Raw genomic sequence first — 12,329 nt, 5'->3', positions numbered from 1 at the left:
TTTCTATTAGATTAAGATCCTGGGATTGGGCTGGCCACTCCATAACGCCAATCTTGTTGGTCTGGAACCAATATGTTGCACATTTACTGGTGTGTTTGGGGTCGTTGTCTTGTTGGAACACCCATTTCAAGGGCATTTCCTCTTCAGCATAAGGCAGCATGACCTCTTCAAGTATTCTGATGTATTCAAACTGATCCATGATCCCTGGTATGCAATAAATAGGCCCAACGCCGTAGTCTGAGAAACATCCCCATATCATGATGCTTGTGCAACCATGCTTCACTGTCTTCACAGTGTACTGTGGCTTGAATTCAGTGTTTGGGGGTCGTCTGACAAACTGTCTCCGGCCACTAGACCCAAAAAGAACAATCTTACTTTCATCAGTCCACAAAATGTTGCGCCATTTCTCTTTAGGCCAGTCAATGTGCTGTTTGGCAAATTGTAACCTCATCAGCACATGTCTTTTTTTCAACAGTGGGACTTTGCGGGGGCTTCTTGCAGATAGTTTGGCTTCACATAGGCGTCTTCTAATTGTAACAGTACTCACAGGTAACTTTAGACCTTCTTTGATCTTCCTGGAGCTGATTGTTGGCTGAGTCCTTGCCATTTTGGCTATTCTTCTATCCATTCGAATGGGAGTTTTTCTCTTTCTTCCATGTCTTTCAGGTTTTGGTTGCTATTTTAAAGCATTTGCGATCATTTTAGCTGAGCAGCCTATCATTTTCTGCACTTCTTTATATGTTTTCCCCTCTCCAACTTTTTAATCAAGGTACGCTGTTCTTCTGAACAATGTCTGGAACGACTCATTTTCCTCAGAATTTCAGATAGAAATGCATTGTAACCAGCATGTCCAACATTTGCTGCCTTCCTTCCTTAAATAAGGGCAATAATTGCCACCTGTTTTTCAAAGAATGAATGACCTCACTAATTGAACATGCCCCTTTCAATTAGTGATTCAATTACACAGAATCAGCAGTATGCATGTCATGACTGTTGGGTCTGTTGGCGGGTTGCTGTTCATAAACGGCACCCCCCATTTCTAGCTGTGCGCGCTCCCTGGACACAGTGAAACACCAATCGTAGGATGGGACCTCTGTACAAGGTCCTGATCATGTGATCACTGATTGGCCAATCAGTGATCACATGCAAAGTAGTAAGCAAGATGTCACTTCTGACATCATTGCTTACTACGTGTGAAATCTGTGAGTGATCACAGAGGTCACATGGTACAAGGCTATTCACAACAGCCTTGTACCATGTGACAAGCTGTGACCAATCACAGCTCACTCAGTATTTCTCAGTGGCTGCAAGAATGCAAACAGAGAGAAAGAGAAATTATTGCTTTTACATCCTATATGGGTGTAAAAGCAATCACTGTAAAAAAAAAAAAAAACATCACCCCCCACAAGTAGTACAGTGTCACCATGGTGACACTGTACTGCTAGGGTGACAGTATGTAAAAAAAAAAATATAAAAAATGTAAGGAAAATGTTTACAAATTATATATTTTGGTTATAAACTAATTTGGCTTATTTTTTTTTTTTACTAAAAATATAACTGAATATATTTTGGCCAAAATTTATGATGAAAGATTATTTATTTGCAAAATTTTATTAGAAAAACACTTTTTTTCAAAATTTTTGGACTTTTTCATTTACATAGCAAAAAAAATAAAAATCCCAGTGGTGAATAAATACCACCAAACTAAAGCTTTATTTGTTTCAAAAATAATGCTAAAAAATTCATATGGGTACAGTATTGCATGACCGCGCAATTGTCATTCAAAGTGTGATAGCGCTGAAAATTGCCCTGGACAGGAAGGGGGTAAAAGTGTCCGGACAGGAAGTGGTTAACCCCCTTGACTTCTTTGCTAAAAGAGAATGCGTACTCAATGAAATTCAGACATGAGCCACCTGAAGGAACCCATCATGAATGAATGTGCTCAAATTAACGTGCAGTTGCATCAGGTTCAATATTCCTATTAAATAAAATGTTGAGAAATGTATTGAAAATATGCATTTTGACTATACCCTGTATAGTAGATATATCATATGGGTTGTGGTAGCCAAAAGGGAAGGAGCAGTCCCTTCTGTAAAGCAAACCTTAGGTTCACATTAACAAACAGATGTAATTTGCATTCACATGCCTTTTTCCATTCAGAATATGTATAGTGGTTATTAAATTGTAGAGCCAGCTGTATGTAAAGGAAGGAAGAAATGGATTCCTTTGGCACAGAAGGAAAAATATTAGATTATTATTATACAGCATTTATAAAGTGCCAACAGTTCGCTCAGCGCTGTACATTACAATGGGAGACAGAACATGCGACAGTACAATAACAATACAATGCGAAGCCGTGGGAGTGTATGAGTTGGCCAAGGGATACCAATTCATTAAGAAAACGGATATGAAAGATATTACCTACAGTTTCAGGTTTGACAGCAGAATGAGGTTTTAATACCAGCCTTGTTGTTTTCTGTTTTGGTTTTGAGAACAATTATTCATTGTTCGAAAATAACAGATGTCTGAAGATGGAAATGCATATCAACATTAGTTGTGTTGCTTGCATGACCGGTTTTCAGTTTATCTGTTCTTAGATTTTGTGATAAAGACTTCAAGCTTGGTTCTTTAACCATTTGCCGCCCGGCCAATGACCTTTGGCGGCGGCAAAAGTGCTTCTGCATTACGGGTGCACGCCGTTTGGCGTGCTCCCGCACATGCTCAGTTCACGCAACTGCAGAGCGGCACAGCGGCGCCATCTGTCACCGGCCGTGTACCTCGGACACGGCCGATGACAGATCTGAGTTGCTGGTACCATGTGACCTGCTGTGACCAATCACAGCAGGTCACAACAGTTGTATACAATGGATGGCTTAATTCATGCCATCCATTGTATACTAGTGCCTAGCTGTGAATGGTCACAGCAGGTCACATGCACATGTCATGTGATTAGCTGTGACCAAATCACAGCTAAGCACAAAAAAAAAAAAAAAAGTGAATGAATCGATTTCATTCTGGTAAATGCTTGCTTATAGCAAAGTAATTCTTTGCTATAAGCAAATTGTGTAAAAAAAAATAAAAATAAAAAAAATACTGATCACTTCCCCAAAGTAGTACAATGTTATTATGGTAACATTGTACTACTTTGATCATAGTAAAATATGAAAAAAAAATCTTAAAAAAAATAAAAGAAATGTAATAAAAAATTAAAAATAAAAAAATAAAAAATAAATATATATATATATATTTTTTTTTTCATACTGTCACCAGTCAGTGTCCCTGTTCACCGCCATGCCAGTTATATGATGATGCTGTACTGCACTGGTGACAGTATGTAAAAAAAAAAAATAGTGAAAATAATTTTTTTAATTTTTTAATTTTCCGAAAAATTATGACAAAAAAAAAATACAACTTCAAAAAACTCGCCATTCCTCTTGTGAAGTACGTCAGACTGTCTACTCTGCAAAAAGGGGTCATTTGGGGATATTTGTACTGTTCTGACATTCTTGGACCTCAAGAAATTAGATTGGCCGTCAGTACTTCAGGATTGATCAATATTCAGATCTATACCATAGTTTGTGAACTCTATAACTTTCCTACAAACTAAAAAATACATCCTAATTTGGGTTATTTTCATCAAAGACATGTAGCAGAATACATCTCAGCCTAAATTTATGAAGAACAATTATTTATTTGTAAACTTTTATAACAGAAACAAAGAAAAACTTGTTTTTTTTCAAAATTTTTGGTCTTTTTTTGTTAATTTAGCAAAAACTAAAAACCCCAGCGGTGATTAAATACCACCAAAAGAAAGCTCTAGTTGTGTGAAGAAAAGGATAAAATTTTAGTTTGGGTACAATGTTGTATGACCGCGCAATTGTCATTCAAAGTGTGAGAGCGCTGAAACCTGAAAAATGGCCTGGGCAGGAAGGTGTAAAATTGCATGGTATTAAAATGGTTAAAGGCTTTAAATATATAGTTACAATGACTGTCTCTTTTTGCTGTAATTGGCCCAATATCTATTAGTTCATATACCAGCCATGGTCCATTGTGTGAAATTTGCAAGACAATTTTTTAATACATCTTGACTTGCATCTGCACCTGCATCTCCTATTCTGTTCTCCATTGCTGTATTTCTTAGGACGCACCGTGCATCAATAAAGGCTTTACCTTAAAGTAGAAGTTTAGGCACTATAACTCCTACCTTTTAAATGTTGCTGCATACATGGCCCCTTTGTGTGATGTGTGGATGGTAGGAGGAGATAGCGTCTCTCTCTCTGACAACACCTAGAGCAGTGGATGTAGTTGGATGTCACTGCTCTAGTGAATTCCTTTCTGTCATTAGCCCTGCACACAGAGGGGCTGGGGCTTTGCAGTCACATGACCACATGGAAAATGAAAAAAAAAACGTATTTGCAATTTGTGATTCATTGCATCCAGCGCGCATTGGGGGAATTGAGAGTGTCAGCATTCAAATGGTAGGGATTATAGTACATACATTTTTGTTTTTTGTTTTTTTTTTTTTTCATTTGAAACTATTGATACTATATATGATTTGATATTTTTTCATTAGCTATGAAGGATCTACAACCTTCTTTCACAATTATTTTGTTTTACTGCTTCTCCGGTCTATGATTAACCATTACCTCCCTTTGTTGTGGACATCTTGTGTTAAAGTGGTTGTAAAAGCACAAGGATTTTTACCTTCATGCATTCTATGCATGAAGGTAAAAAACCTTCTGTGTGAAGCAGCCCCCCTAATACTTACCTGAGCTCCATCGCAGTCCAGCGATGAGCACAAGATTCTCGGCTATCCAGAGACTCTCCCTGCTAATGGGCTGAGACAGAAGTGGGAGCCACTGGCTCCTGCTGCTGTCAATCACAGCCAATGAGGAGAGACAAGGGGCGGGGCAAGACACAGCTCTGTGTGTAAGTGGACACACAGAGCAGTGGCTTGGGAGTGAGCCTGCTTGGGTGCCCCCATAATAAGCTGCTTCTTCTGGGGATGCTTGTCAGGAGGCAGGGGCCAGGAGCGCCAGCGGGGGATCCGAGAAGAGGATGATCAGGTACAAAACCACTGCAAAGAGCAGGTAGTATAACATGGTTGTTATATTTTTTTAATTGCCTTAAAGTGATAAAGAAAGGGGGCAGAGTGTTTATCATTTCCAAGCAAGCAATGTTGGTTTCCTGCAGAGTGATAAAACACAAGTAAGTTTCAGATTCTCAAAGTACTTTCAGATTTTTCCAAAATTTGTTTCCTCCATTAAAAAATAAATCATTTTTTTGCACACGCTACAGTCATTTGGGGGAGGGGGATGTGGGGTTGTCGGTTAGTTTACTAGGGCTATAGTCTGAAAGATTATGGACAGATTTCATTGGCCCTCATTCTTCATTTGAAGCTTATCTGAAAAGATCAACATTGCAGACAGTTAATAGGCCTGATTGACTTTACTTAAAATCTAAAATAAAATGTCCCATCAATATTAGCTCAAAAGTTGTATCTTCTAAAATTCTGCAAAGAATGTCAAGTGAGTAAATTACAACTTCAAAAAACTTGTGGTAACATTCGTATTGTGTAAATCAAACTCTGGATATTTGTACTATCCTGGCATTTTTGGGCCTCAAGAAATCAGATAGGCTGTCAGTACATCAGGATTTATATATATATATATTATATAGTTTGTGGACTCTATCACTTTCCGACAGGCTAAATAACATACATTGATTTGAGTTAATCTTACCAAAGAAATGTAGGAAAATACATTTTGGCTTAAATCTGTGAAGAAAGATGATTTATTTGCAAAATGATAGAACAAAAACAAATAAAAACATATTTTTTTCAAACTTTTCGGTCTTTTTATTATTTAGCAAAAAAAAAAAACAGTGGTGATTAAATACCACCAAAAGAAAGCTCTATTTGTGTGAAAAATATGATAAAAATTTAATTTGGGTGCAGTGTTGCATGACCGAAAAATTGTCATTTAATGTGTGACAGCACTGAAAGCTGAAAATTGGCCTGAGTAGGAAGGGGATGAAAGTGTCCAGTACTGAAGTGGTTAAAGAATTCCGGTGCTGTACTTTAAACCACATATCAGTAATTAACCTTGATCTTGTGTTTTGTCAATTTCAGGAAGAAACTGAAGAGGCCTCCTCACACGAATCTGAAGAGGACTAGACAACCGCCAACATGAATCTCTACCTCAGACAGCAGTTTTTCTTAGATTCAGATTCAGTCCCTTCAACTTTTCTGGATCTCAGAAATGAAAAGATGCTGCTTTGACCACTTAATTTGTACTACCCCCATCTCTTCACTTGTTGCCTATTGGGCAGAATTCAAAAATGATTCAACCTCTCCAAAAAGTTGTTCATTACTTTCTTTATAATCCTTTTCACTGTCCCAGGTTTAGTTCTAAAATACTGCTGTAAGACAGGGGATACAGATAAATGGTAACTTTTAAAAAAATGTTTTTATCTTTAACCTACTAATCAATAATGCTGTTGAGAAAAGATGTGTGGGTCAAACATTCTTGAATCAGGTTTTAGTCATTGTCACTCATTGCACTGCATACACAAGGACTTTTAAAACAAAATGGGCATTGAAATGGGCAAAGCTTGGTGTGCATAGATGAGTAATCCACACCAGCTAACACCCAAACTTGACAAAACTCCCTTAGAACACCAAAGATGAGGGATTTTTTTCCCCCAAAGCTTCTTGTAGATCTTTACTTTTTGCTTAGTAGCTTCTTATGTTTCTGTAAGGAAGCAACATGCTTAAAACCTGTGTTTCTAAACAAAACTGTTCTACCATATGGTTTGAGACAAAAAAATACTTCATTTTATATCCAATATAGGCTGAAGAATTATACTTCACCCTCATTCAGCCATTTTTCATTAAAAAATATTGGGAAATAAAGGATCCTTGAGCAATCATACTTTCGTTGTGAGGGTTAAACCCCAGAGAGGTTCTGTCATTGTAAAAAGCCATTTTAAATGCTTGTGAGATATCAATTTTAGAGGGGCATGGACACAGATATTTTTCTTAATGTATTTCAGTGTTTGTGTCTTATAAATAATTCTTTGATGGCCAAAAAAATATCATGATTGCTCATATATTGAATTTTTAAAGTTCAGGATTCTTTGATTTTAATATACATGTTCTTCATAATACATCAATAAACTAAAAGCCAAAGTGCAAATTTCAGCGCTCCACACAGCTGTTAACACGTGTTGCCAAGTATGACCTTGAAAATGTTGTAAGTATCTAATATTATCTTTATGTTTTAGTAAATAGGGATGAGATTGTTTTTTTTTTTTTTATTTTATTTTACATTTATTGTAAACACCATAGCTAAGATTTATTACATTTCACTTAAATATACCAGTAAATAAAATCCCTCACATTGTTTGAGCATAATGGGTGTTGCATCCAAAGAAAGGGACTATCAGCTCGTCTTTTGGAAAGACATTGCATTACCCCTTTATTTCTGGTTCATCAAGTAGGTCTCCAATAAGCAGTATGAATTAGAAAATTGGGCATAACTGATGCTGAAGATTTTAATATCTTGGAAGGGAGGGGCAACACAAGAGGGCATATTTATCAATGTTTTTCACCCAAGACTCACACATTTTTTTCTAATTAAATCCTAGGTGATAAAGGCTTGAATTTTAAGTGAAAACATTGATAACTAGACCCAATGTCTTATAAGGATTGGTCTTTCTGTAACACAAATTTAATATTTTCAAACACATAAAATTTGAAAGACTAATTAGTAAGAAAAAAAAAAACTTTTGAATTTGCCTAAAAGGAGACTGTCTCATTATAGTTTAAGCAGAATACTGTAGGAACAACTTGGGAGATATGGTTCTTTTTTGTTTATGGTTGAAAATGCTTGAATAATATACTACAGCATACATGTTAAAATACTCAGTAATTCTGCAATTCTACCAAGATCTGTACTTCAGCAAAGCAAATAACACAGCAGAAGCTTTACTTATTTTATATGTTGACCATTAATGTTTGGTTGTAATGATCACTTAAAACTCCCCTATCCTTTACAGCCATGAAAGCTGCCATCCTAGCCCTTGTTGCTACGGTGCTGCACATGTGATCAGTTATGATACCAGCCATTTGATGGCTTGACAGATCGGTTGAGAGCTAACCTAAGCACACTAGGAACTATAACCGTTATCTTGCAAGGTATGCCTTGGATTTAACTGTTTTGGAAAACCGTTTAATTGGGGTTTAGATCTGCTTTAAAGGAGATTTTGGCCTCCAGTGTTTTGGTCCACTGGTCGAATGTCTTGCATTAATATATCAGTCATGTATTATCTTTTGGCTGTGAAATATTCAAACTCAGCCCTCTGAATTATTCCTTGAAATAAAAAATTCAGAAGGTGAGGTTTCTGCCTAGATTACCGAATTTGAACTGTGCAGTAGTAAAAGAAGAAGATGCAAACTGAACTGTCTTTATCCAAATGTACTGCAAATGCTTGCATCATTGTTAGTAAACTTTTTTTGACAAACATCCAAGATGACAAAAGGAAACCCCATACAACAATTTTGTAAATTATGTATTTTCATAATTTAGTCCAATGTAAAAATGTATGGTTTAACTTTCAGGGTCATATATTAAAAAGGATGTGCCTATCACATGCCAATGCTTGGCAAGCAACATTTATACCCTTCAGTACTCATGACTACCTCTGAATTTTACAGATCCCTACAGCCTAAAGACTTAATGCTGCTATACTCTGCTATACATTACAGAAAATGTTAATAGTACAGTTAGTTATCCCTTTTTTTACTGGTTTGTCTACCTAAAAACCCTAATACAGTTATGCAAAAAAATCTTTGTTCAGCAATAACATTTTGTTCCTTTCAACTTTGTATTTGGATTTCTGTATATTGAACTGTTAACTTGAATATATTTTTGTACTGAATTCTTATAGGTTTTTAAGGAGAATCTTTCTGATTTACACAATACAAATGTTAAGCCTTTTGTTGAAATATTACTGTCCATATATTTACCTCAGATTTGTATTGTTAAAGGAGAATGGACTAATTAATTTACAAAAACAACAGTACCTCCAGATATCAGACGGATACTATTAAACTGATCATACTTCTAGGACTGCAATTAATCCCTAACCATTGTATTTCTGTAGAACTTCATACCAAGTAAACATATATATATATATATATATATATATATATATATATATATATATATATATATATATATATATGTCTGTGTTTATTAGAAGGGAACCTGGGTTAAATTAAAATTTGCTCCCTGCTGGAGTCATCTCTGCAACAGTGAGGGGTTTCATTATGCCACATAGCTTTATTTGTGCCAGGTTGATTGACTGGGACCCTGTGGAGGTCTAAAACTGGGCAAAAACCAAACTGCTTGCTCACAGATATAACTTTTGGGCTTCCCCTTATTTTACTGTTCACAATGCAGTGCAGCTGCACTGCTGGCAATCAAGTTCTAATTTGGTCCAACTTTTGAAAATAAGCCTCATTTAATGTCAATGGTTGCACTGCAATACTAGGTTTTACCACCTTAATGGTTAAAATTAAGGTGGGCGAGTGAGCTTTTCAGAGGGGGGCCTCCAGCAAAGTAAAAATTTTGCTTCATCCTGTAGAATCCCTACTTTTCAATTACTATGAGCTGAGATCAATATAATTTCACAGCACTCATAAGCATGGACCTCAATGCCTTCTAACAAAAACCTTCAAAAAAACTTGAAGCTTTGTAGGCGGGAAGATGCAAGCTTGGCTTTTGCATAATGCAATCATAAGTATGTGTTTAATGTAGTGGATTTAATTGTATTTTCATGTATTTTACACCAATGTGATTTTTTTTTTTTTTATATTGAGTTGCATTAAGATGTATTTTAAGTTCTCAAGTAGAATTTTATCCTCTGTTTAGCCAGTATTTACAAGTTCTTAACATTGTATTAATAACTGGGTCAGAGAAAGAGTTCCTCGGGGGTGCTTGTAAGTGCACGGTTTGGTAAACATGGAGACAAATATAGCTGTATAGCATGTGATGAAATTTTAAGTGGCATGCTTTTGTAATGGTACAAAATGGATTGGGGAAAAAACTTGTTTGTTAAATTCTTTTCACTACTTAATGACTGCCTGTTTGTGATAGAATTTTTACATATGACTGCATCTGTAATACTCCAATCCTGCTTTTCTGTCAAAACTGTAGTCCAATTGGATTTATTATTTAATGTTTGCAGAATATTTGTGAGGAAGGCCTTACATCGATATAGTGTTAAGATCATTAACATCCGTATATAAAATCATACAGTGCTATATAGATGCATCTAATAGGATGCAAAAGATTCCCATGCAAGTCCTTGTTTCATTTTGTCCAATATAAAACACATAATAGTGTCGTCATGGGCTCAGAGATTCTAGATGTGATTAATCATTTTCTTGTCAGAACAAGGCTGGTTGTACATGGGCGGCATTTTCAGCCACTGTATTATCCAATAACATGCTTTATAAAACGTTTGTGGAGTTCTGCAGGATTATTTTGTGTATTGCAGTTATTTCTTACTTACATGGGTTAATTACAGGTTTTTTTTTCTTTAAATCGCTTCAAAATATTTGCTGAAGTTGAGCCTGGTTTTGAAATTCTGATGTGTTTAAAAATAAACCAGTTTTCTACTGTCTTGCGTTTAAATTCAGTAAACCCCCAAAAGGTACTTTTTTATATAATAACCTTTGCAGATATTTTCTTGGCAGATCTGCTTCAAGGAGATTGTAGTGCCCATTCATATGGCCAGTGTTTCCCTTGGCCGCTAAACCTATCAATAGCTCTACATTTTAGAGCAAAGGTGTTCATGCTACACCAATTTGATTGCAATTTTGACAGTCACAGACCACGTAGACCCTGTCTGTGGTAAGCTTTGATCTTCTTGCTTAGATATCAAGCCCCGAGGAGCTCTCAACTCTGCAGCACCTAACCGTATGTTTTTCTTTGTTTTAGTACAATCAGAAAAAGACATTACTACCTCTTAGGGCTTACTATACCTCATTTTTCAGACTGAACAAAAGCAGCTGGTGACCACTCAGACAGAAAGAACATTATAAATTTTTATACATATAGTTTATTTTTGTGGGAGATAAATTTTATAAGACTGTTCTTTGTTGTCCCTGGTCACCTGTATACAAGACTGGACATTTTACTTTCCGGTTCCTCTTGTCACATTAGTGGAATTAAGGGGAAAAATATCAAGATGCTTCAAGATGACGTTTGCTTTTAATTTTGTTTATTGTCTTCTAACCTTTGCCTTGCTCTTTGCATAGACTTTGTCTGTGATTGTACTTTAAATTGCTTGCTTATTGATCATATTTCTTAAATAGTTTATCATGTTTCTTTAGCACAATAAACATAATAGCCTCTGTTATCCCCATGTGGTCTATATGTTTTTGTTATTTCTTCTGATTTTCAATTGCTATTGTTACAATTTCTGTATAAAGTGAAACTTTTTGGCTAGGCTACAGACATGAAATTATTTGCAGTTTCTTAACAAACAGCACAAAAGCTTGAAAACTAGGCCTTGTTGACCTCTGTAGCTGTAGCCACTGTGGCATAATTTTTCTTTACTTCGGCCATCCCCTTTTTTGGCAGTTACATGGCATCTTGCCAATCTGCCTTCCAATCTGTAATGTAAGCCTATAAATCCTGTATTATTATTATTATAATAATAATAAATTCAGTGTGTGTGTAGGTGTGGGAGGGAGAGCTGAGCTGTTGAGCAAAAAAAAATCTTCGGTGATTCTACAGTATGAGATTTTAAGGTTTAATTGATTTAAAGTGTCTGGAGCTGCAGAGATCAGTAAAGCCTTGTTTAGAAGCTTATTTACAGTATATCAAGAATATATAAATATTTGTCCATAGCTTGGACACAGTTTTACATTAAAGATGGGCTATCATTCTACAATTTTACATATTGCTGGTCAAATGTTAAAGGTTGATACAGGATGCGTTATTTTCCAATTCGCCACACAGTGAATCCCAGTAGCAACTTGTAGATCCACATATATAAGTGGCCTATCATTATAATTAAACACTTCATGAATCAGTAGGGCGCATGTTGGCAATGTCAAATTAAGTTATTTAAAGTAAAAAGCACATTTTTTGTGAAAATGTAAAAATAATTTTTAAAAAATTCTGAACTCCCTCGGATGACTGTAAGCCTTTTCCTGATATTTATCCTGAAGCCAGTGGGTAGATGTAATGGCCATGCAGCCAGATTTGAATTAGTCTGAACTAGTTTAAAAATAACTCAACCTTTGACCATGTTTC

At 35.8% G+C, this 12,329-nt stretch overlaps 1 protein-coding gene across 1 annotated transcript in view; it reads left to right on the top strand.

Annotated features, from left to right (window-relative positions):
- Window positions 1-11,433, top strand: part of HMGA2 (high mobility group AT-hook 2) — a 149,031-nt gene extending 137,598 nt beyond the window's left edge. The window contains exon 5 of the mRNA XM_089674148.1: window positions 6,131-11,433. Within this exon, the coding sequence (XP_089530274.1) occupies window positions 6,131-6,175 (45 nt within the window). The 3' untranslated portion in view covers window positions 6,176-11,433. The remainder of the gene's footprint in view (window positions 1-6,130) is intronic.
- Window positions 11,434-12,329: the final 896 nt, after the last annotated feature.

This window comes from Staurois parvus, unplaced genomic scaffold, assembly GCF_062004578.1.
Source record: "Staurois parvus isolate SC_StPar_1 unplaced genomic scaffold, SC_StPar_1.0 ptg000147l, whole genome shotgun sequence".
In the NCBI taxonomy this organism is placed as follows: domain Eukaryota; kingdom Metazoa; phylum Chordata; class Amphibia; order Anura; family Ranidae; genus Staurois; species Staurois parvus.
This window is presented reverse-complemented; position numbering and strand designations above follow the sequence as displayed.